At 43.4% G+C, this 26,612-nt stretch overlaps 1 protein-coding gene across 4 annotated transcripts in view; it reads right to left on the bottom strand.

The window, feature by feature from the left end:
• Positions 1 to 26,612, bottom strand: part of KATNA1 (katanin catalytic subunit A1) — a 1,196,718-nt gene that overhangs the window by 674,901 nt on the left and 495,205 nt on the right. For all 4 annotated transcript variants that reach the window (XM_044069365.1, XM_044069348.1, XM_044069341.1 and 1 more), the window contains one exon: positions 2,667 to 2,844. In XM_044069365.1, the coding sequence (XP_043925300.1) occupies positions 2,667 to 2,844 (178 nt within the window). The remainder of the gene's footprint in view (positions 1 to 2,666; positions 2,845 to 26,612) is intronic.

Here is a 26,612-nt window from a genome sequence, read left to right as displayed (position 1 = left end):
TACAGATGAAAGCGCTAAACTGTGGATGCTTTTAACCTACCTTTGGTGTTAAACATTCTTCGACAAGTTTTGAGTTCGGTGGGGGATTTTATTGGTTGTTTTGCTGTTATTAGCTACTGTTTTCTTCCAGTACTAGAGCTGCACTCTTGTTTCTTCCTTTTCTCTTCAAAACCTTCTTAGGCGGCTCTGATGAAAGTCCTGACTTAAGACACCACACAGGGGAGCATTTGCAGTGCTCCCTGGGCTCTTTTGACTTATGAGAGGGGATTTGAGTCCCCTAATGATGAAGTACCAGTGGAAGGAGCAGAAGCTGGAAGGAGGTTGTTTAAGATATGCTTGTTTCTCCTGTTGCTAATGGCTCTGGCATTAAAGGCCGCACAAATGGAGCAGGAGGTGTCCAAGTGTGCCGGGCTAAGACAATAAACACACTCTCTGTGGGCATCAGAGATTCCCACAGGAAGTGCACTGTTTGAATCCAGTACCTTTATCAGCCATACTGTAAAGCAGCAAACGATGGCACCTGCAAACAAGGAAAAAAAAATTCCTTCTTTAACACAAAATTTCCCTTTTATTCCAACTGTATAATACCAGCGATGGTATGACTAGAAAATACGTCAAAGCGAGGTGAGAAAGGGAGAAGGTTTTCCAGCCAAAAAAGAACCTTAATTCTAGGTAGTAGAAAGTTTAGTAAGGAAGTAAGAGATATAATTAACAATAAAGAAATAAAAGTTAGGGAGAATAAATACAAGTTTATGCACTCACTAAACTCACTCCAAGCTTGAGAAATCGCAATCCCTTTCGAACCTGAAGAGTGTCAAATGAAATCTCAGGTAAATTAAAGAGTTTCAATCCTTGCCACACAGATATCCCCGAAAAGCATGCCCATTCCATTAGAGTATTCCTTTATTTTACTGCAAAGTCACAAAATGCCTACAAAAACAGTCATGATCACTTTTCATCTAACAATGTCTGACACACTATCCCTGATGACCCAAAGTGACAATCACTCATGACTCTTGTGGATTATTTGAATGAAAGGCTCAAATACTTCCATACAGACTGCCCCTGCACCCCCCAAAATAACCTACATTATTAGTTACAACTCAGAATTGACTGATCAAGCAAAATAACTACCACAATAATGTACCAGAGCTTGTTTTACACATACATGTACCACCATATCACAAATCAGATTGATAAGCTGTTTATAAAGAATATCAATTCTATGATTCAAAATAAAATATTATTTGACTGGGTACACTGCAATCATCTGATCTACCAGGAGCAGTATTTGCTGCTAGGTACTTACAAAGCATCTCCTCATCCAAACCTTTAAAAAATAAAGCATGCTGCTGTGTTAAAGCATGTGCTTTTAACATCCTGTACAGATTTAACTGGTGTCCAGTGAATCTTTTTTAAAGCTTTAAAGACAAAGTGCCCCATCTCTCACTTCATATTTGCACTTTTTCACCAGCACTACTGAGAAGAAATTACCAACACTTTTTGTGTCTAGACAACTTATGGGAGTACTTATGCATAACAGCAAGCTATGGATTGGCTAAGCAATCTGTTACAATTCAGTAGAGAGAAGATAAAGCCATTGAGAAGACCATTTCACTTACAGGTTCATTTTGTGACTAGTCAGTCAATTATTTTGTTAGTATGTTAACTGTACATATGAACTAACAAAACCTGAAATAACAAAACCTGAACTACTAAGAGGGTGGAAAAGTATTTTTTTTCTGGAAATTGTATTTTTTATCATTTTAAAAGTGAAACCGCCATAATAGGGGTGGGAAAAATATGATACCTGTCCTGGATGCAAGCTATCAGGGGGCATGATTGGCACTACAGAAAAGGTGCCAAATGGCCCCTGCAAGCAGTGTATGTAATTTAAGCAACCACTACTACTATCACAGTTACTTAAATGGGCATTTGACTTGTATGGGTGCATGATTAGCAGCAATAGCTGTCCTGGTCCTTGGCTTGAAAGGTTGAGAAAAGTATGATTTCCAATACTGCCTGCAGACTTGCAAGTCAAAGACCAATCAGCAACTCTTACACAGTGGCAATAGTGGCACTGTGTGTGTGTGTGTGTGTGTGTGTGTGTGTGTGTGTGTGTGTGTGTGTGTGTGTGTGTGTGTGTGTGTGTGTGTGTGTTAGTTGTGGCAAAACTCATATCTCTGCTTAAACAAAGACTTTTTTGGTCCTCAACTCTGGAGGAGTTTTTTAGTCTAGAAAAGGGGTACCATATGGTGATGGTCATTGGAAGTCAATTGATCTAGCCTTAGCTCTGAAGTGAAATATTAGAAAACAATGGTCATCTCTGACATTCTGGAAGCATTTCTGGATCTTAGAAAGCACATCACTTGAATTAAGGGATTACACAAATTAATATCATCCTCCCTTTCCTTGGATCCTACACATCTATTAAATGCTTAGGAAAGTTAAGGTATTTTGCACTCTGGATCTACCACAGCATGTCCACAGGGGGAGTCAATAATTAGGACAGAGTTTCAGAAAATAATTGGTAATATAAACATTCAATGTTCTAAAATAGAGAAGGGTGTGATGCAGGTATTAACCAAGTATTATGAGTATCAAACCTAGCAGCATGCATCTTTGTAATGAAGAGCACACCAATAGTTTATGTTTAGGATTATTACCTTTTCTTCTTTGGCTTTCTTTTGTGGATCTTTTTTATCACGACTTCTAGGCAATCTAACTTTCTCATTGCTGGTATTTCGTGGAGATACTCTATGAGGACCTTTAGGTGCAACATTTAAGCGAGATTTACCATCATTGTTTTGAGCAGACTGCCGCTTCCTGGCACCTGGAGAAGGTCTAATAGAGGACAAAATTAAACAGCAGAGCTTCAGCTTCACAGATTAACTTACATTTGTAATCATAAACATTGCCAAAGCCAACTCACAAGAACCAGATAAAAATAACTCCTATCCAAACAGAAACAGGATTTATACTTGCTCTGAGTGAAATGCGTCTCCTATGATAACTATTGCCAAAATTTGAACTGGAAGCACTTCAGTAAAGTTAGTCAGTGGTAAACCCCATGCATCATTTATAGTACTTCTGCACATTCTAAGAAAATTAGCACCCCGTCCCCCCCAAAAAAACAATTATGTCCTAGGCAATTTACAGTTTATTTACCTTCAAGACAGGCTGCAACCATTAAGAAAAGGAATAAAAAATATAGACTTTAATATGACACAGGAAACTCATTAGCAATAGGATGTGTGCTTACACAGCAAAGTAATAACTAGCCAGGCAGTTGGTCTCTTTAACTTAACAGACTGAGCTTCTGGAATGGAATCCAGGCAAAAGGAATACCAAGAGAAAGTACAGTTTTGTACCTACCATAAATGTAGATGTCCGAGAGGTATGCATCTGCAGTCCTAACATATGGGTTTGTCCTGCCTCGGGCAGCCCTTCGGTCGGCCGGATTCCAAAGTCTGGGTCTGGCCTCGGTTGATGTCGCACTTCACCCGACGTCATAGCTGCAGTGAATTGGGTATAAAGGCATCAGCAGACGCCATTTTCCTCAGTGTTTCTTGCCCCAGATGCCAGGTGCCCTCTAGGAAGGCTAAATTTGGATAAATGCAAATGATTCCAAACTGTAGAGAGCAAACAAAAATAACATGTATATACATATATACAACAAATACACCATAATAGATTCCCCCCAGCTAGCTACAAGATGGGCAAATACCCTAGGAGTACCACAGAGGGGAAGGAGGGTGGGTAATCCTGACTGCAGATGCATACCTCTCGGACATCTACATTTATGGTAGGTACAAAACTGTACTATGTCCTTCAAGGATGCATCTGCAGTCCTAACATATGGGTAGAATACCATAGCCAAACTGGGGGAGGAGGCACTAAAAAGATTATGGTGTAGTTAAGATCCCTTGCAAAACAGCAGTTGCAAAACCTGCTCGGGATCTGGAGTATAAAGGAAGATTATAATGCTTGGCAAATGTATGCACGGAGCTCCAAGTAGCAGCCTCTAGAATGTCTTTGGTAGCCACTCCTCGTAAGAAAGCTGTAGTAGTGGCTGTAGCTCTTGTGGAGTGAGGCCTGATGTTTTCTGGAGTTGTCTTTCCATGAAAAGAGTAACAAAATCTAATGCAATTTCCTATCCATTTTGAGATTGTCTGTTTTGAAATTGCTTTTCCTTCCATTCCTGTTGCATATGCTACCAGAAGCTGGTCAGTTTTTCTATTGTTCTTGGTTCTGTCCAGATAGTAGCGCAATTGTCTGTGCACATCCAAGGTATGTAGTAGTCTTTCCCCTCTGTTCTGTGGGTTGGGGAAGAATGTTGGTAGATGTATTGCTTGGTTCAATGATACCCTGGAGACCACCTTCGGCATAAAAGTAGGGTTGGTTCTCAAGGATACTCTATCCTGGTGGAAGATAAGGAAGGGCTGTACTGCCATTAATGCCTGTAATTCAGAAACCCTTCTTGCTGAAGCGATTGCAAGCAGGAATGCAGTTTTCCAAGATAAGAACTGTAACTCTGCTGTTGCTGCTGGCTGGAAAGGGGGAAGTGTTAACTTTTCCAGGACAAAGTTGAGGTCCCATGTAGGCAAAGGTGGCTTCCTTGGAGGCTTTACATTTTTAATTCCTCTCAGAAACTGCCTGAGTAGAGGATGAGAGAAGACTGGAGGATCCATGTTGTATTTTGCTGAAATTGCTGATGCATGAATCTTAATGGAGGAGTAAGACAGGCCATTGTGGGAAAGGTCTGCTAAGTATTCCAGGATGTTAGCTATGTTTGGTAATGATACACTTTCTCCTTTTGCTGTACTCCAAATGAGGTATCTTTTCCATTTGGCTGAGTAAGTCTTCCTTGTGGAGGGTCTGCGAGCCTCCAGTATAATGTCTTTAACCCTCTAGGATAAATCTGGTTTATTTTGTTTTATATAATATTCCAGGCGGCCAGCTGTAGTGTTTTCAAGTTTGGATGTAGGATCTTGAAGTTGTTCTGTGTTAGCAGTAAAGGAACTAGAGGAAGAGGCCATGCGTGTGACCGAGCCATACTCCTCAGCAGCGGGTACCAATGCTGTCTCGGCCAGTCTGGAGCTATCAGGATGATCCTTGGTCGATCTTCTTTGATCTTCAGCAGCACTTTGTGCATCAAAGGAAGAGGTGGGAATGCATATGCTGTCAGGTTTTCCCAACTGAAGGAGAGGGAGTCCACCTTCCAAGCTAGTGGGTGGGATGTCCTTGTGCAGAATTTCCTCAATTGGTGGTTGTGTGGGGATGCGAACAGGTCTATTTCTGGTAGTCCCCATTTCTTTGTAATGGATTTGAAGATGTCTGGATGCAGCATCCATTCGTGGGCATCCGTGGTAGTTCTGCTTAAGGTGTCTGCTAGTATATTTTCTTTTCCTGGCACAAATATGGCCTGGAGCTGAATGCTGAGGTTCAGGGCTACATTCCACAGGTCCATTGCCATCCGGCATAGAGGATATGAATGCGTGCCTCCTTGTTTGTTGATATACCACATGACTGTGGTGTTGTCCGTCCTTATCAGCAAATGACCCTGTTGAAGAAACGGTCTGAATGTCTGGATTGCCTGTTTGACTGCCAGCATTTCCTTTTGATTTATGTGCAGGTTCAGCTGGTCTTGTGTCCATAGGCCTTGTATACACTTGTCCACCATGTGTGCCCCCCAGCCTAGGTCCGAGGCGTCCGTGGTGATAGTCTGGCTTGGGTGAGGTTTGTGGAAGGCAGTCCTCTGTTCAACAGACAGGCCTGAGCCCACCACAGGAATTCTTGCTTCAGGCATGGAATTATTGGAATCTGAACTTCTAGGCTGTGCTTGTGTTGAGACCATATATTCCTTAGGTACCATTGCAACTTCCTCATATGCAGCCTGGCATGTGGAACCAATATTATGCAGGATGCCATGTAACCCAGGGCTTGCAGGACTTTCCTTGCTGTAAGCTGGTTCTGTGTTGTCAATGCCCTGAAATAGAGTGGTAGATGCTTTTGTTTTTCTGCTGTGAGGAAAGCCATCTGATTTGAAGTGTCCAATTCTGCACCCAAGAATGTTATCCTCTGGGATGGTAACAGTCTTGACTTTTTCATGTTGACTGTGTATCCCAGGGCTTGTAGTAGTTGTATAACTTTTTCCAAATCTTGTGTTAATTTGGTCTTGTTGTCCGCTTGTATCAGGCAGTCGTCCAGGTATGGATAAATCTGAATTCCCTGAAGCCTGCAATGAGCAATTACTGATGCCAGGCATTTCGTGAATACTCTGGGCGCAGTAGATAAGCCAAAGGGCAATGCTGAGAATTGATAATGCTCTGATCCTGCAAGAAATCTGAGGTATCTTCTGCAATCTGGTCATATAGGGATGTGCAGGTATGCCTCCTTGAGATCTAGAGTCACCAGCCAAGACTCCTTGCCCAGCATGGGAAGAAGTTGCTGTAGGGTCAGCATTTTGAATTTTGGAACAATGAGATATGTGTTCAGAGTGGACAGGTCGAGAATAGGCCTCCATTGGTTTTCTTTTCTTGGTACCAGGAAAAGTCTGGAGTAAAATCCTTGCCCTTGTTCCATAGGTGGTACCTTTTCTATAGCTCTCATTCTTAGTAAGTGGTTGATTTGTGCTAGAGCGTTTGTTCTTTGGTTTGGTGGAAGGTTTGGCATTCCTCTCTTTTTTGGTAGAGTGTGGAAGTGAAACCTGTAGCCTTTGTCTATTGTCTGTAAAATCCATTTGTCTCCTGTAATGTAATGCCAGTTTACGGAAAATAAGGCTAGCTTTCTGCCTAAGGGTGCTTCCAATTGTTCCCTGGTAGGCGGTATCAGAGCCAAGTCATTGTGTCTGTCCCGTTGAAGTGGTAGTAGCTGGATCTGTGGCAGTACTTCTCTGGTTGTTAGGCTGCCACTTACGTCCCCTGTAGGCCCCTCTAGATTGACCTCTGCCTCTTGGGCGCCTATTTCAGCCTCTCTGTGCTCTGGAGGTGTCTGGAAAGGACCAGGCCAATTTCTACTAAACCTCGGAGGTTGGACCTGTAAGAAATCCTTGACTGTTTGAACAGATTTTGCTTTTTCTTCCACCTTCTTTAGCACTTGCTGTGCAGGGGAGCCAAACAAACTTTGTTTCTCCATGGGAGCATCTAGGAGCCTTGACTTGACATGGTCTGGTAAGGTTTGCTCTTTTAACCATGCATGCCTTCTGATCACGGTTCCAGTCATGGCTGACCTAAAGGAAGCCTCCAGTGCATCATAGCCGCATTTTAAAGAATGATTACTGACCTGCTGAGAGTTATGTACCAAATCCTGAAGGGACTTACGGTCTATTGGTTCAGGAGAGGACAGTTTTTTATTTAGCTGGTCTAACAAAAATTCCTGATACTGGATCATGTGGAATTGGCAGTTGAAGGCCCTAGCTGAAAGAGTAGCTGAAGTATAAACTTTTTTACCCCATCTCTCTAATGCTCTAGATTCTTTCAGAGGGGAGGGTTTTTTTTGGCAGAGGCAGCTGCTACAGCTTTGGGGCCTTGAGAAATGGTTTCAGGATCTGCAATAGGAGCCTTATACAAGTGAAAGTGTGTGTCCGGGACCCTGTAATATCTGTCGGGTTTGTCAGGGGCCGGGGGGAAGAGAGTCAGGAGCAGTACAGGCATCATTAAATGCATCATCCACAACTGTTAGTACTGGAGGAATGGCTAAAGGCCTATGCTGTGGTAAATGTAAAAAGGTCCTAAGCCTTTTCCTTGAATCTGAAAAATCCTGGCCCTGCCATTGAAAATGCTCTCTCATAGCATGTAAGGTTTCCCCAAAGGAAAATTCCTCAGGAGGAGAGGCAGAAGGAATGGAGTTTTCTGCATCAGAATCCTCATATGGAGAGAATAGGGGCCTTCTGGAGGATTTGAAATTTCTGACTCATCCGAGGAGTAGTCAGTCGAAACTGGTTCGGGGGGCTCTGCTCTAGGCCTTTTCTCTGGAGGGGGTTGAGAGGCCCTGTCTGGGTGAGGTTGGGATCCCCTGATCAAGGAAATGAAATATTCAGCCAGGCTAAGCATTTGGGAACTAGAAGAAGGCCTGTGTGGGGTTTTAGCAGGCAAGGCCTTCGAAGATTTAGCTGCTTTAGCCCTAGAAAAAGCCTTGATGGACATAGAGGCAGGGGGCCTAGCAGCTCCACGTGCAGGAGTAGATATGTCTAAAGGAATAGTATCTGATAAATCCTGGGTGCCTGCTACAGCAGGAGAAATTTCGGTAGCAGATTCAGCCATGCCGTGTGAGGCCTCGGCTGTCGGAGGTATGTTTTCGGTCGAAGGAAGAACAGAGGACTCGGTTTCAGTCGAAACAGAGACACTCGCGGTAGGCTTAACCGTGGTTTCGGCCGAAACCGCGGACCGCGAGTGTCGGTCCTTTTCCTTACGCTTTTTAGCTAATTGCGAAGTCGGAGTCTCCGACGGCATTTTGTAAGCAAAAGCGGGACCAAAAAACTCCTCCGCAAACTCCGACCGACGTCTAAGTGTCCGTCGGTTGAAGGAAGCACAGGCTAGACAAGCTGATACATCGTGCTCTGGGCCTAAGCAAGGAAGGCAGTAGAGTGGAAATCCTTATGAGGTATTTGTTTCCCACAAGTTAAACAATTATTTACTTTTTCTGACATCGGCTGAGGCAAGAAAGAGTCCCAACGGGGTACTTAGCTTTAGAAGTCTTCGGTAGTAGAAATCTCTGGATCTGACCGACCGGCACTTGCGAACAGCTTCTGCTTGAACGCAGCGGCAAGAAAGACTGAGGAAAATGGCGTCGGCTGATGCCTTTATACCCAATTCACTGCAGCTATGACGTCGGGTGAAGTGCGACATCAGCCGAGGCCAGACCCAGACTTTGGAATCCGGCCGACCGAAGGGCTGCCTGAGGCAGGACAACCCATATGTTAGGACTGCAGATGCATCCTTGAAGGACATCCAACCAAGACTATACTATTAGACCAAAAAAAAAAAAATAAATAGTTGACGTAAAAGTGAGCTGCAAGTCTTCAAGAAAATAAAAGTAAAATGTGATTTGCATTCTTTAACTAAGGTTTTTCACTTTGAACTAGACAGTTGAAAGAAAAGTATTCTAGACTAGAAATGCTGGTTGAAAGAAACTGCTTTGGTTTACATGCATACATACAAATATTTCAAGCACGGGCATTAACGCCCTTCTAGCTTACCAGTATACCAAAAAAAATGTTATGTACTCACCATAACGTTCTATGTGAGTTGTTCCTCTTGCCTTCATTCTTACAAATGGATTCTGAGCCGATCGCTCGGCTCCGAGTCGGCCACTTTCACAAGCTCAAGGCCAAGTTTCTATCCCATGATGCTCTCTGCCTCACCTCAGATCCAGTTTGCTGATCCCAATATATACAACTTAAGTAACATGAGTGTAACTCCAGCCAGAGTAAGAAACCCTAGACAAAGACCCACTAGACCTCAAATCTATTACACGTTCTTCTAGAAGCCTGGAGGGGGTATGCCGGGGAGAATGTAAGAATGAAGGCAAGATGAACAACTCACATGGAACGTTATGGCAAGTACATAACTTCTTTATGTGAAGTTGTTCAATCTCGCCATTCATTCTTACAAATGGGTAGCGTCCCAAGCACTATTTATCCTGGGTAGCTCACGGGAGTATATTCCCGAGGACAGTGAAACCAAAGGAAGCCCTGTCCCTGGAGGCCTTATCTACTTTGTAATGCGAAATGAAGGTATGTGATTTGACCAAGTGGCAGCTGCACACACTGCGTCTTAACAGCAGTCTAGCCATGTAATCTGAAAAAGTAGAAAACAGCCCTTGTGGAGTCCGCCTTCACTTTATGTTCTAACGGTTGATTCACGGAATTTTATAAAATCTGTTAACCATTTGGAAAGAGTGACTTTAGACACAGGTTGACCTATCTTGGTATCTGAATGAGAGACAAAAAGTTGTTCTGATTTTCTAAATTCTTTGGTTCTATCTAAATAGAATCTGAGTTGTCTGTGTACATCAAGTTTATGCAACATATACTCCAACTTGTTGGTGGTTACTGAAGGAAGTTGGAAGTTCAATTGTTTGATTTAAATTTGCCTCTGAACATACCTTTGTAAGGAAGGATGGATTAGTCTGGAGCAACATTCTGTCAGGGTGAAAAATCAAGTATGGGGGTTTAATACATAAAGCCTGTAGTTCAGACACCCTGTGCGCTGGTGTAATAGCCACCAAGAAAATGGTTTTCCAAGACAGGAATTTTAGTTGGCAAGAAGATGCCGGCTCAAGTGGAGGAAGAATAATACTAGACAGAACAAAATTTAGGTTCCAGGGAGTGAAAGGTTGTCTAACTGGTGGTCTAAGATGTATGGTTCCTTTTAAGAAGGCTCTACATAACCCATGAGACATAAGATTTGAGCCTTCCGATCAGAGGTGAAAATTAAAAACTGCAGCCAATTGAACACATATGCTAGCTGTCGCAGCACCTTCATTAAAAAGTTTAGTCAAAAACTCTAATATGCTAGCAATTGGGGCAATATATGGATCAATATTATTTTGAGAAGCCCACAAAGCGAATCTCTTCCACTTCCTGACATACAACTTTCTGGTTGAGGCCTTGTGAGATGATACAAGGATATGCTGTGGTTACGCGGGAAAGGTTGTGGGACCTAGCTATGTTGGAAATCAGAGCAGCCAAGCTGTCAATTTGACAGAGTGAAGTGAAGGATAGAGAGACCCTGATGAATGTGTCAGCAGATCTGGAACTGGGTCCAAAATCCAAGGTTCCTCCAACTGGTAGAGTCGAAAGAAAGAGAACCAAATCTGTCGAGGCCATTAATGAGCTATCAGAATTACAGTCCTTCCCAAGGCTTTGGTTTTCTGCAGAAATTTTGGAATTAGGGGAATAGGTGGAAATGCATAAAGTCGACCCAGGGGCCAAACTTAGATGAGAAAGTCCCTTGGGTTTTCCCCTGGTGGGGGATTCAGGGCAAAGTAGCTTCTGCATTTGGCATTCGTGGGAGATGCAAACAGGTCGCAGCAAGGCTTGCCCCATCTGCAGAAAATCCTTTCCCCTACCTCATTCTTGAGGGATCACTCGTGCGGTATCAGAATAGCTCTGCTTAGTTTGTCTGCAATCATGTTGGATTTCCCCGGGATATGCGTCGCTATCAGCGCCCAGTGGATACAACCCACTGCCAGACTCTTAGGGCCTCTTGACATAGGGGATAAGACTTTGTTCCCCCTTGTTTGTTGATGTACCAGACGATTGACATTTTGTCGGTCTGAATCACAATCATTCCCAGAGGGAGAGAGTCCTGGAAGTACTGCAACGCCAAAAGTATTGCTCTCATCTCCAGAAAACTGATGTGCAATTGTGACTCTGTCTCTTACCAGGTGCCTTGGGCTAGTCTTCCCTGAAAAGGACCCCCCCCCCCTCCATCCTATCAGAGAAGCATCCGTGGTCACCGCGGCTGCTGGCAGGGGAAGAACAAATGGGCGACCTACTGTAACATGGTGGCTGGTCAATCACCATTGTAGATCCTTTTTGCATGAATCTGTAATGAGCATCAAGAATGACATTGGAAGTTGTTGCTAAGACCACTGGGTGAAAAGTAACCATTGAAGTATTCTCATGTGCATGCGCCCTAGAGGAACTGCTATGAGAGTTTCTGCCATAGCACCTAGCAGTTTTAAAACTTGAGAGGCTGGTACTTTGTTTTGTGCCATAATGTCTGATGCCTGTTGCCGAAGAGTGACTGTTCTTTCCAAAGGCAGTTTTACCACAGCGGTGGTGGTGTCTAAATCTGCTCCTATAAAGGAAATACGCTGTAATGGCGACAATGCAGACTTGTCGAAATTTATAGCAACTCCTAACTGGGAACACAGTTTTATAGTGAGGTTCCTGGATTAAACTAGTTGATGCCTGGTGATGGCGGCGAGGAGCCAGTCATCCAGGTACGGAAACACTCAGAATCCTAGACGTCTCAGATGAGCCGTAACCACTGCCAAGCATTTTGATAAGGGCTGCTGTGAGACCAAAGGGCAGTGCTCTGAACTGATGACTGGCTTCCCAGTTGGAAATGCAGGTAATCTCTGGATGGTCTGACCATTTTGATATGAAAGTACGCATCCTTGAGATCTATAGAGCACATCCAGTCGTCTGTTCCTAGAAACGAAGTATCAACTGAAGCGTAACCATCCAGAACTTCTCTTTCTTTACAAAAAAGTGTTGAGTTTGCCGAGGTCCAAGATGGGCCTCCAGTCCCCTGTTTTCTCTGGAGCTAAAAAGAATTTCGAGTACGTTCCGGATCCTATCTGGTCTGCTTGGATTGGTTGGATGACTCACTTTTCTAGCAACCTTTGAATTTCTATGGTTGCTTGATCCCTGAAACTAGGTAGAACGACTGGGATTTTCTTTTGTGCGGAGGGTGGTTCTGTGAAAGGAATGAAATATCCTCTGGATATAATGGTTTGTACCCAAGAGCCTTTTGTAATTTTTAGCCAAGCATCTGGATACAAAGACAAGTGACCACCAACTGCTTCCAGAGCAGGGCAGGCGGGCCTCCTGTCAGGAGCACTCGTAGGGCTTCCCAAAGAACTGATCCCTGCAGCCCTGGTTTTGTGGACCTCCTCTGTCACCTGGGCATTACTGCCCCCTCCTCTGTCCCTGGAGGAGGGTTCAGTGGTGTGTTCAGAAAGGCTCCTTGGGACGTGCAGAACCCCATTTTTTCTCCGTTCTGCCTTTTGGGGTAAGGACTAGTAGGGGTGGAAAACTGGACTCCTACGGCAGATGGAGTCTTTCCATCTTGTACACATCTGGTGAGGGTCTCCTTGACTTTAGGCCCGAAAAGGGACAAGCCATCAAACAGGGTATTAATAAAGGATGACTTGAAGGCTTCCGCAAAGGAGCATAAGCACATCCAGGAATGTCTCTGAAGAGCTATTCCTGAACCCGTTGCCTGGCTTGTACCATTGGCTGCATATGAAATGAGATGCATGGACAAGTTGAATATAGAGTTAAGGGTATTGAGCTGGGATGTCACCTTGTCAGGAACACCCTTAGCTGCAGTACTCTGTAGACTATGTCCAAGCTCTTTAAGGAGATCTCTCTGAAGTCTGGTAAAGTGTGTCAAATAGTTATGAGATCGCATAGCAAAAGTCGCTGAACTAAAAATGAGTTTCCCATACCTGTCCATAATCCTGGAATCTCTATTAGAAGGATGGACAGTAGAAGAGGTTTCAGACATCTCTTTCTTGGTGGCTGCCGCCACCACCATGGCATCAACCGGCACTCCTTTGTAAGAAACATTTTGTCCTGCAGAGAGGTAATAAACTTGTTTGGCCTCAGAGGGACAGGTTCCACAGTATCAGGAGACTCCCACGCCCTTTGAGCAACTAATTCCATTAATTCATCCAAGGGTGGAGTCACCCAGGAGGTGGGGGGTTGAGACCCAAAGGCTTTCAGAAGTACCAACTCATCATCAGTAGGGTTAACGGACTGCCAGTCACCCCTTTGTCTTAGGATCTCTAGGATATCAGTGACAGAGAGATCCTCAGAGGGGGACCGTGGGAACCCTTCTGACTCCTAAGTCAGTATCTGATAATAATAAACTCGAGAGGTCTCTGTTGTGTTTCCTCTTACAAAATCCTCTTCCGGGGGGTTCACCTGCTGGATCAGGAGAAACTTGGGAGAGAATTCCAGTGGAAACCTGGGGAGATGGATCCTGGGCCTGAGAGGCAAGAGGCTGGCAGAGGCGTCTACAGGCACTGAGGGGAGGAGCTAGAGGGATGGACCGGTTGAGGCCTGGCTCAGAGGCAGGAAACTTTCTCATCACCTCAAAGAGCTCCCTCTCCCGGGAGGCTTGAATATCCCGCTCCCGAGGACCACAGGAATTCCGGCTCCACTGGAGGAGGAAGGCTCGAGGCCGATGTCGGCGCCGAGGCCTGGCACCAAAACCCGAGCCGAGGAGGAGTGGGGTCGGGGACAAGGGTCCGATGCCACTAGCCCCTCAAACTGACCAGGAAACCAGGCGACCGGATCCCTCAAGGAAGAGGCCTCCAAGGGAGGGAAGATCGGGGCCGAGGGCAGCGAGGAGCAGAAGGATGTATCGGCTCCGGGCGGGCTGTCTGATAAGCTGTCGAGCTCCGGCTCGAACTCCTGGTGATGGGTCGGAGGAGGAAGTTCAGAGGGTGAGGCATGCTTGAAGTCTGCTGAGAGCGGGGCTATGGAGCATTTGGGCCCAGTGCCTCGGCACCAACAACAGCCTGCTTACCACCCTCTCTAAGTCGGTGGTCAGACAGCCTGGAAGATCTGGAAAGATACGGCTCCGATGGCTCGCTCCACGACAAAGAGGAGACCCGGAGCCAAGTGGATACTCTACCTTGAAGGGGACACAGCGAGATAATGCTTTTCGAGGACAAAGTCATGGGGCAGTCCCTGAATTCCAGATGGAGGCCGAGAGGTTTCTCGGCTCAGCAATGCTGGATAAGGTGTCGGCTCCAGCCTTGGCCGACACTCAGGCCACAGTAGACAGGTGAACGGAATTAGACCAGAACCGGCCGATTGCCGAGACCTGCACTACAGATAAGATAGATCGGTTCCAGCCGGAGCCGATCTCGGCCTCCCGACATTGAGCCGGGCCACGGAGGAGGCTTGGATACTGAAGCCTGAGCCAGCGGTGGCTTAGAAGGTTTCCCAGACCCTACTTTAGAGGGAGACACCTTCTGGCTTAAGGTAAACCCACAGAAGGACCAAGCTTATTCCTCCCGGTGGGTCCTGCAGGACTATCTGGCTAAAAAGAGGTGACACAAAGCACAGGAGTCACACTGCAGGTGCAAGGCCCCGGGCAGTGGCTTCAAAACACTGAAGTGGCGACAGGTCTGTGCAGGAACATTTTCTGACATGCACGCCGAGGTCACACTTCTTGAAAACCTGAGACCTTGCCTTCCTCTCCGCAGACATAATCCTAGGAGGAAGTCACCACACAAACCCCAACAAACACACCAAAATTAATCCCCTAACACAGCACAAATTACACAGGAAGGGATTAACCAATGGGTTTTCTGAGGCCTAACTAAACTTTTTACACTAAAGGTGTAATAAAAGTTTTTGAAACACAAAGGGAATAGGGTGGGCTGTAACACTACTACAGACTATAAAATGAATACCAAGGGAAATAAACCCACAACTAAGCTTTTCTCTTTTTGACAAGAAAAATTCTTACCTCTAGCTGGCATATATAAAGGAGACCTCTTTTAAGCTAGCAGCAAACGAGATCTGAGGTAGTTCGCCTTGCATCATGGGATATAGGGTTGCCTCGAGAGCTGGTAAAGGTTCTCAAGCTAAAGCAAGTGCCGAGTCGGAGCCGAGGATCGGCTCCGAACCCATCCAGCAAGAATGAAGGCGAGATTGACAACTTAACATCTTACATTTTCACATCCATGGATACCCTTGGTATATTTCCATTGTACTCTTTCCAGTTTACTCATGCTTGTTTTCTTATAGGGTTTCCATATTGTTACTCCATACTCGAGTTTGGCTGTAATGTAACTAACAAACAAGGACTTTATTATTTTTGATTTCCTAGACTTTATACATTTTTTTTATGCAACCTACAGTTGTATAACTATCATTAATCAATTGGTTTATATGATTAGAAAAACTTATAGCTGAGTCTACCCATATACCCAGGTCCTTAAATGAGTCTACAGTTTCAATCACTGTGTGCTGTATTAAATATTCACTTTTCAATTTATGCCTACCAAATCTCATATGCTTAATTTTTGATGCATTTATCTGCATATTACTCTCCTGTGCCCAAATGGTCAAGTTAGTCAAGTTATTTTCCAGACATGCCTTATCTGCAAGACATGTAATCAAGTTCACCCAATTTTGGGTTGTCTGCATACAGACTGTAGAACACCTCAGATGAAAAAGTTAAGTCTGAAAGATACCATCTAAACAAGTAAGGGCCTAGGACAGAGCCCTGTGGGACACCCTGACTGTAACCAAGGATTTTGTTTGCCCAGTTGCTGTATACTTGCCATGTCCTATTTGTAAGACATGCAGCTACCCATCTTATCAAGAGTACAGCAATACCTAGTTGTAGTAATTTATTGATCAGTGAACTATGCATCTGTGGAACAGAGTAGACAAATGAAAGGTTGCTTGTAACGAAGCATAGATGAGAGATTTCACAGGCTGATGAAGTAAGACGAAATGTATGGAAAACTGTGTTGTATGGGCATCTGACTTATGCCACAACAGTCCCATAATAATGATTGGAAAATTACTTAATGGTGACTCAAAAGGAGATGCAGTGTTACATATATAAGAGGCCTTTTAGGCAACATAGACTGGCACTTTAAGAGCAACCTGTATGCAATACAGGTTTAGGAGGACTAGCTTTGACGGACACAGCTCAACGGCTAAACTAACAGCTGGGACTGTACAGAAAAGAAAATGAGAAGATTTGGGTGTCTGGTTTACACCAGTTTAATCTGAAACACAGCTATGAATCCATTCAAAGTAGAAACTTTACTAAACTGTCGTGCTCAGTCAAAGCAAATACAGTTGCATATCATGGCTACACTAATTCTCAGACTGCAAACACAATTTTCTTTTCATCATCCCTTGACAGTATCTGCAAAACAGCAGATGTGTGAGAACAGATGCAGTCTGCTATAATGGAGATGCAAGGGGACTTCTCTACTTGCAAAAACTAAACTGTTGCTTCTTTTTAAAGTCAACACATGGAGGGCTGTCTGCTTTATAAGATCAATATTGTGTGCTATGACATGTTTATAGGTAAGCACTAGGCAAGAAGTCTGCAGACTTATTACAAGCCTAGCCAATATCCCACATTCAAAAGTTCCATTGGAGGAAGGCACGGCATGGCAAGACAAGACAGACTAGGGATAATTAGAGGCTGCTCATCTAATTATCTAGGTTTTCCTTGAAAGTGGAAAGCATGTTATTCTGATGGACATGTTGTGGAAGTTTGTTCCAGAGATGGGGAATAAGTTTAGCAAGATGGATTTGTATTCTATGTGTCTTATTTATCAACTGAAGGTTTAGTTCCTTTAACTGGGGTATTGGAGGTACCACTTGTTCTGCAAAGGAACAAGACAAAGAGTGTCAGATCTTTGACTGCTTGAAAGGTTATAACAAATCCGCAAGGAGTTTATAAGAGACTGAGAAAACAGAAGGATTCCAGTCTGTCTTGAAAATTAAGACTTTTGAGGCTACTGATATTCTTAGCTATGAATCTCTCAAGCTGAGTGAAATGTTTGGACAAACGGATGCCACAAGGTACATTACATTTAACAATGAGTCTGATGAGATATTAGTAAAGGAGAATTAAAGACTTACATCAATATAGAGGCGATGCCATAGGAAATTAGAAGAGACAGATAAAAGGGTTTCTGAACTATTGTGAAGACAAAGGTAAAAAAATAAGGAATTATTTACAAGAGTCAAGTGCCTATATCCCTTACAGCATTGTCTAAGGGGATGGATGTGTCATCTACATGGTATGTGAAAATGTTTTGTTTACCAGAATCAGCTATACTTCATTTTTTTTCACATTCGAATTGGAGACCATTATCTTTGCCAACTGTTAACATGGCTTAACCAGTGATGGAGCCATTGTGAGACAGTAGAAGATCAAGCAACCCCCCCCCCATTTACAGTCACCTCTAAACTTAGATAACCATAGGCCAAAAGTTTTAACCTGAAGGTCTGAGAAACAGATGCCAAAACGTGACACGGCCTGACACTGAACCCTGTGGTACACCACTAGTAGATTTTTGCTTTCAGAAGTGGTACTTTTAACTCTAACCACAAAGGTTTTGTCACACAGTCAGTTGGCTATCCACTGCACAACATACGGATTTAGACTTGCAAGTCTATCAATGTCTGCATGTAGTAGTATCACAGACCTGGCCAGGTCCAGATATGCTGTATAATCGCTATCCACTACTTTGGTCACTTTCACAGAAATTAACAAGGTAAAAGATGCAGGACCTTTGATGAGGGTACAGGGTTAAGAGCTATTCCATGTCCAGATTGCTAAGACCCGAGATATGTTTTACAGCTTTACATACACAGCTAGTGAGACTAATGGGTCTGTACTTACCAGGTTCCACGGCTGGGCCTCCCTTATGTAACACCTGACAACAGGAATGTAACCAATGGAGAACCTTAGACTAAATAGGTTAAGTAGGGGTTCAGACAGGGCATATTATAATGGCACATGAATGAGATGTTCTTGGGATTTGAGACAGCTGAGAGGACTTATACCATAGTAATTAACAGGCGGTGTCCGAAACTGTGACATAGCTATATCTGTGGGTGGAGTAAAATTTGCACTAAATTTGACAGCTAGGAAATTAGCTATTTCTTTATGTCAGAAAGGGCAGTTCTATTGTGGTCCATCTCTAAATACTGTTCAGCATTAGCACAAGGGGATGTTGATGCCCAGTTGGATTAATTTCATCACGTGGTTCTGGGGGATGACAGTATTAAAAATGGAACTGAAGTTGATTAACAACATCCTGACATACAGTCCTTATTTTCCAACTGAGTCAAGGTTTCATGAAGTGCTAATGAGATGGCATCTGCTATGCAGTGGTTTGACCTGTAGTCAAGCTGCAATGTATCTAGTACTGCAGGTATGCTTGCCGAGATGTGGTCCTTGATCAGCCGCTCAAAGCATTTCATTACTGTCAAAGTAAGAGCACCTGGGTGATGATCATTCAGATTTGCTGATTGTGGTTTCTTGGGTAAGGGAATGAGTCATGTTCTTAACGCATCTCCGTACGGTGGCTAATCACAGTGATTTATTGAAAATTTCTGAGTACCGATGCCAGCTGTACAGCACAGGTCCTAACCCTCCCCATAATGTTATCCAGACCAACTGCTTTCCTTAGGTTAACTCGTCTCAAAGTTTTCAGTACATCAGCTGTGCTGAGGCATAAACTACCTGTCGGTCAGGATGAGGAAGTGCTATTTGCCATAATTTTGTTGCCAGTATCGAACCTGCTGAAGATGATGTTTACTTCATTTAAGAAATCTGTACTGTCAACACACTTGGCAGATGCAGGTTTGTAGTCAGTTTTGGCTTGTATGCCTTTCCATAGACATCTAGAGTCCCCTTGGTCATTAAAGTGTCCCTAAATTTTTCTTCCGTATGTTCTCTCTGGCCCTTTTATGCCTTTGTTTAGGTACAATACTGTGTGGTGTGATATTCTATGGTTTGGTTTTTAGCCATGAGTGCATGCATAAACACATTCCATTGGAAGGCCATGGCTAAGGCAAATAAAATGTTAGGCTAAGAAGGGACTGGACTTTACAGATGAATATATTTTCCTTTGTAAGGTTGTTAGCTCTGAAGCACAGTGATTGCGACCTGGACAATAACCAGGCAACCAGAAATCCATTAGTACAGAGCATCAAAAAAAGGACACGTCAGAGTGGTTAATGCACATGTTGAGGAGAGGTATCAAGCAAAAATCTCCACAGCAGATCCTGGAAGTTGGAAGGTCAGGCATGCACACAGGGGATAGGATGGGAAGGTGCATGCCTGACAAGACGTGTGTATACACACACACACAGGAGCTACATATTCTTAAAGGCCCAAGATTGAATGCACTGTGCCTCCTCTTTTTTTTTCTTCCAGCCAATAGGAGGGTACTCTTCACTGGATGATTGCCTCCTGTTACCTACCTTTCTTGGTGTCCTAGGGTGTTGGGAGAATGAACATGCTGAAACAGGATGACGTCCTAATGGTTACTGTGTGTGATGGAAAGGAATGAATATCAAATTTAAAACAATTACCCTTTACTAATTCAAATGCACAGGAATTTTGAGTAATGTGTACAGTCCTAGAGTCTGGAGGAAATCATAAAAGGAACGAGAGTTAGGATGGTAGAAAGGATGCAAAGGAAAAGGAGACTAACTTCTCTTAAAATTGTGCGTCACCTTAACTGCACCATCTTAATACTGAATCAGTGGAGCGCTAAGGCTGATGATACACATATTGCCTTATTTGAACTAAGGATTTTTCAGATATTTTTTTCTGCATGGAGCTAAAAGAGGCCATCAATGATGCACCATTGTGAAACTTCTTAAAGAAGATATTTTCCAGTTCTTTGCACAACTCAGTAGCTGTACACAGATCTGAACTCATTCAAGATGGATTATGGATAGAAGGCATAGAAAAACCACAAACCTGAGCTCCTTGAATACCGTACTTTGATGGCTAATGTCAGTAAGTGCATGTCACTTTGATCAGAAATGAATAAAAATTACTGTTCACTTGCCTGAACACCATCTTATTAAAGTGTAACATACAAAACATACCATAGTAATCAATGTACCTCACAATGTGTGTGAGCTGTTAACAGGCTAGAAATTGCAGTGTTCAAAAAGAGGCTGAAATGTAGTTTAGAAGGGATATGAATGGAAAGTACACTTGTAAGAACAACTGTAACAGTAGATGTTAGCATACAAGAATCTGTGTTACATTATGATACATACTGGATTAAAATTAGCAGCAGACAGCTGTCTGCCCTCCCCTTCAGATTAAACTTACAATGCTCCAGACGTCCAAGGCAGGAATGTTCTTAATCTGCACAGCAATGCTGTCAGCAGTACATGGGGTATTGCACAGACCAATTCACAATACCTTTAATTTTTTGTGAACAGAGAGGTGTCACTAGCAAGTGGGCTGTTGGTTTGGACTTGAGGATAGACGAGGGATAGCCCATCAGACATCTTCCCTCAAAAGTGTTTGGGGGAAGACAAAATGCAAAAATAAAAAGTAGTGAGAAAAAACATCTATATGCAGAGATTTTCACGAGAGAATATCAGGTTATTGATACAGGAAGTGTTTACTACAGCAGTGATCCCGGTATTTGAACATTTACTGATACACTGACTTGCTCTCAAAGCTTTATGGTGTTCATCTTAAAGACTGCTTTACTGATACAGCACAATTCACAACAGATTGAAAAGTAAGGAAACATTGTAGGCCCTTACCAGAAGGGGCCAGGAAAGACTGCATTGGCACTACTGGTTCTACTCCCAGAATAAATAAGTTTAGAGAAGATTAGGTTAGATTATCAGTGAGGAAGCCACCTGGTTTTCTGAGCCGAGACATTCTTGAAAAAGGCTGCTGTGGTATCTGCTGTCCCAGTGCAGCCAGCTTACTTGTATAGCCAAGCTTTAGGCAGCAGGAACCCTGCTGTTGTTGAGGGCCCACAATCGCAGCATATCTTACTTTGATATTTAACACTTGTCAGACCAAGAAAAGCTAGTACAGCAGTCTTGTGTACTTAATAAACCAGATAGGTAATAACTCTTACAACTACTGTAAAATTCAGTTATGTCAGTGGTTATACTAACTGTGTTCCGTCAAGTAACGGACTTCACAATTTAGTAAAATTGTTTCACCAGTGACATAGTGCCCTTGACATAGTTAATCCTGCTGGTGGACATTCTCAACACTGAACTATCACTGTAGCCAGCTTAAATCACCCACAATAGCCATGGCTGCGGGGGAGGGGGGGGCTTAGTCATCATTAATTGTGTTTGGGCCCAACAAAAACTGCTGTTGGTTGGGGAAAATGAGAAAAAAAGATAATCCACGTTCTGATTATGCTCTTTATCCCGGCAATGTCAAATCACAACCCTGTTTCAGATAAAGACAGTAATCAGTGAATGAACATGAGCAGAGTAAGAGCTAGAGATAAGCAGCCCAGAGTGACCAATCTCAGTGCTTACACCTTTGATTTTAATAAAAAGAAGTTATATAACTCACCATAATGTTCCATATGAGTAGTTATGCTTCATTTTTCTGCAACCTGTGGGTATTCGGATCCATATCGGATCCGAGCCGGCAACTTTTTTTTCTAGCACTTGCTCCAAGCTCCGAGCTCCTCCCCCTACCCATAATGCACTACCATCTCCTACCTTCCCTCAGATAGAGTTTGCTGCAACTAAATACATTAGCAACTCAACCCAATGAACCAAACCTGTATATGGACATGACAAGGTCCGGGGGATGGAGGGAGGGAAGCTTGCAGAAAAATTAAGTATAACTGCTCAGATGGAACGTTATGGTGAGTACATAACTTCTTTGTCTGAAGTAGTTAACTTCATTTTATCTGCAACCTGTGGGACAGAGCCCCCATCTACTCCAATCCTGGGAGGCCCTTATGGAAGGATATTCCTGAGCACCGCAGAGCCAAAGGATGCTCTACCTCTAGAAATCAGGTCTAAATTATAATGGGAAATGAAGGTATGTGAATTGGCCCAGGTTGCTGCTGCACAAATGTCATCCAAAGGAACCCTAGACCAAAAGGCAGCAGAATTCGCCATGGACTTGGTAGAGTGAGCTTTAACAATACCAGGAGGAGATAAACCTTTTGCTTTGCAGACATGCGAAATGCAAAGAGTGATCCATCTAGCCAAAGAAACCTTAGAAATAGATTTTCCCAAAAAGGATTTGGAAAAGGAAACGAACTGGTCAGACTTGCAGAATAATTTTGTTCTATGAAGATAGAAGCAAAGTTGTCTATGAACATCTAACAAATGAAGTTTGTATTCACCCTTGTTTTGGAAATTAGGAAAGAAAACAGGCAGATTAATGGACTGGTTTATGTTTGCTTCAGATGCCACTTTAGGTAAGAAAGAAGGATTAGTATGGAGAGGGACCCTATCCTTATGGAAGACCAAATAAGAAGGCACGACAGACAGCTTGAAGCTCAGAAACCCTCCTAGCAGATGTAATGGCGACTAGGAAAGCTGTCTTCCAGGATAAAAATTTAAAATCCACCAATGCTGCAAGTTCGAATGGGGGAGCCACCAATGCCTGTAGGACAAAGGTAAGGTCCCCAGGAGGCACTAAATCCTTGACAGGAGGGTGCAAAAGAAAAGTGCCTTTAAGAAAAGCCTTACACAGCCTAGAAGAGGCTGAAATGATGTGTCTTCACAAACATGAAAATTAGAAAGCGGCTGCCAATTGTACACCAAAACTGCTTTATGTGGCTCTGCTCGAACCCCAGGCAGTTAGGGCAGATGCAATGTCGGCTGAAACTTTGAAAGCTGGCCAGCAGTCATATCATAGGAAGGATATTAAGCTACTTCAACAGTGATCTAATGTTGAACTGATTAGATTTTTGAAGAAATATATGGAAATGTTTGGTATGGAAGATGTGAATTCAGCAGCAGGAACTCTGACAATTTACATACTTCCCAAGGTACAGTAACTGGGCTAGACTGCACAAAAACTGTATTTCACAGAAGCATGCGTATTTTACTGAAAGCTTTGACACCTATCCAATAACCATTTCAGATCATGAACCAGTAACAACCAAGGTAAATCTGCACAGTAATAAAGTAAAAAAAATTACACACGCACACACACTTACCTGTTAGACACACCCAGTGAACGAGAGAACAGAATTTAAAGAATGGGTACTAGAAATGATTTGAGAGTTACTATGGAAGACAAATTTCTTCAGAAGTGACAGGTAACTGGATTAAAATGAAAATGACAGTTTAAAACATGGTAAAAATAGGACAAAGCTGGAAAAATATTAACAAAAACTATTCAGAGGGTTTGACAAAGGTCAATATACTGCAGAATAAGGTAAACTTCACACAGCAAGAGAGCAACTGCAAAGGTGCTAAAGGGAAAATAAAGCAAGTATTTGGATAACACACAAACTTATCTAGGCTACTATTCAGTGGCTATTTTTTGACAACTCCAAAGTACAAAAACTTTTAGTTCAAACACTTAGGCAGCAGAAAGAAAGAAAGGAGGGTTTGTTGCCAAAATAGAGTCTATAACAAGAAAAAATAACCAGAGATCCTTTAAAGATATTATAGATATTTCACAAATTGTATGAACATTTTTATTACACAGAGGAATGTGGAAAGCAAGAAATGGGAATATTTATGGAAGACTTTATATGATGATTACAAGAAGATGAGGCTCAACAACATCTAAGGAAGAAATAACAGGTGATCTATAGTTATTCAACTCTGTAATCTACAACTCCCAGTATTCCTGTGCATGTTTGGAAGTTGGAAGTGAAGAAAGTGATAAAAGGTCTGGAAGTTTTTTTAACAAAATTTTAAAAGTGGGGAGAGGAAAATTTAGTCAAGAAAGAGGTTCAGACAGCAGGTTGGCAGAGCAGAATAAAACAGCCAGTAGAAACGAAGATTGAAAAAAATAAGTTATGTACTCACCATAACATTTCATCTGAGTAGTGATACTTCATTTTTCTGCAATCTGTGGGTATTTGGATCCATATTGGATCCGAGCGGTCAACTTTTTTCCTAGCATCTGCACCAAGCTCCGAGCTTCTCCCCCTACCCATAATGCACTACCATCTCCTACCTTCCCTCAGATAGATTTTGCTGCAACTAAATACATTAGCAACTCAGCCCAATGAACCAAATATGTATATGGACATGACAAGGTCTGGGGGATGGAGGGAGGGAAGGTTGCAGAAAAATGAAGTATAACTACTCAGATGGAACGCTATGGTGAGTAGGAACTTCTTTATCCGAAGTAGTTAACTTCATTTTATCTGTAACCTGTGGGACAGAGTCCTCAACTACTCCAATCCTGGGAGGCTCTTATGGAAGGATATTCCTGAGCACTGCAGAGCCAAAGGATGTTCTACCTCTAGAAATCGGGTCTAATTTATAAAGGGAAATGAAGGTATGTGAATTGGCCCAGGTTGCTGCTGCACAAATGTCGTCCAAAGGAACCCTAGACCAAAAGGCAGCAGAAGTCGCCATGGACCTGGTAGAATGAGCTTTCACAATACCAGGAGGAGATAAACCTTTTGCTTTGCAGACGTGCAAAATGCAAAGAGTGATCCATCTAGCCAAAGAAACCTTAGAAATAGCTTTTCCCAAAAAGGATTTGGAAAAGGAAACTGGTCAGACTTGCGGAATGATTTTGTTCTATGAAGATAGAAGCAAAGTTGTCTATGAACATTTAACAAATGAAGTTTGTATTCACCCTTGTTTTGGACATTAGGAAAGAAAACAGGCAGATTAATGGACTGGTTTATGTTTGCTTCAGATGCCACTTTAGGTAAGAAAGAAGAATTAGTATGGAGAGAGACCCTACCCTTATGGAAGGCCAAATAAGGAGGCAAGGCAGACAGAGCTTGAAACTCAGAAACCCTCCTAGCTGATGTAATGGCAACTAGGAAAGCAGTCTTCCAGGATAAAAATTTTAAATCCAACGATGCTGCAGGTTCGAATGGGGGAGCCACCAATGCCTGTAGGACAAAGGTAAGGTCCCAAAGGGGCACTAAATCCTTGACAGGAGGGCGCAAAAGAAAAGTGCCTTTAAGAAAAGCCTTACACAGCCTATAAGAGGCTAAGGCGATGTTTTCACAAACATGAAAATTAGAAATGGCTGCCAATTGTACTTTCACTGTGGAGGAGCTAGCTCCTTGCTGAAAAATACCAGACAAGAAATCCAACACCGCTGGAACAGGGGCTGTAAAGGGATCTAGATTTCTCTGTGAGGCCCAAATGGAAAAACGGTTCCATTTACTGCAATAAAGTTTCCTAGTGGAATCTTTAAGAGAAGCCACCAGTATGGATTTTATATGGGATGAAAGACCGGGAGTCCTGTCCATAAGCAGAAATGGAGCAACCAAACAGTCAGCTTGAGGCTGCCCAGGTCGGGTGGGCGAACACCCGAAGGATGGGAGATTAGATCTGAGCAGGGATCGAGAACCCACGGAGGAGCTAAGAGATAAGGCCAAAGGAATGGGAACCAAACCTGGCGAGGCCAGAACGGGACGATGAGAATAACTACACCGCAGTCGGCAAGCTTTCTGAAGAAACTTCGGAATGAGTGGCAATGGTGGGTAAGCACACAGAAGCCGGGGGGCCAAGCATGGACTAAAGCATCTCTGGGGGCATCCCCTGGTGAGGGAATCAGAGCGAAGAACTTGTTGCACTTTGCGTTGGAAGGAGATGCGGAGAGATTGCAGCAAGGCAGACCCCATGCAAGGAATATATCCTCCGCTGACTGTTTTTCAAAGACCACTCGCACGGCATCAGAATAGTCCGACTCAATCTGTCCGCTAAAATGTTGGAGCGCCCCGGGATGTGCATTGCTATCAGAAACCGACCAGTGGAAATCGCCCACTTCCATACTCTCATGGCCTCGTGACACAGGGGGTTAGGATCTGGTTACCCCCAGCTTGTTGATATACCAAACAACCGACATGTTATCTGACTGAATTGCAATAAATCCGAGAGGGAGGACAGTGTGAAGGGCTTCCAATGCTAAAACCCTGCCCTCATCTCTAGAACATTTATATGCAACTTAGTCTCTGTCTGGGACCACGTTCCTGGACTGTCCTTCCCAAACAGTGCCCCCCCCCACCGCACCCGAGTTGGAAGGCGTCCGTGGTCACTGTGGCTTGGACTGTCGACACGAAGGGGCATCCTTCTATAACCTCCGGTGAATTTAACCACCAAAGAAGGGATGTCCTGCAGATGTGACTGATCCTGATCGGAAATTCCATGGGCAGGTCTAGCCAAGAGCATTGAACAGCCAGAGTCCATTGAA

Source organism: Protopterus annectens, chromosome 1.part0 (assembly GCF_019279795.1).
Source record: "Protopterus annectens isolate FY-2018-M chromosome 1.part0, PAN1.0, whole genome shotgun sequence".
Classification (NCBI taxonomy): domain Eukaryota; kingdom Metazoa; phylum Chordata; order Ceratodontiformes; family Protopteridae; genus Protopterus; species Protopterus annectens.
The sequence above is the reverse complement of the archived record's forward strand: the minus strand, read 5'-3'. Positions and strand labels throughout refer to the sequence as shown.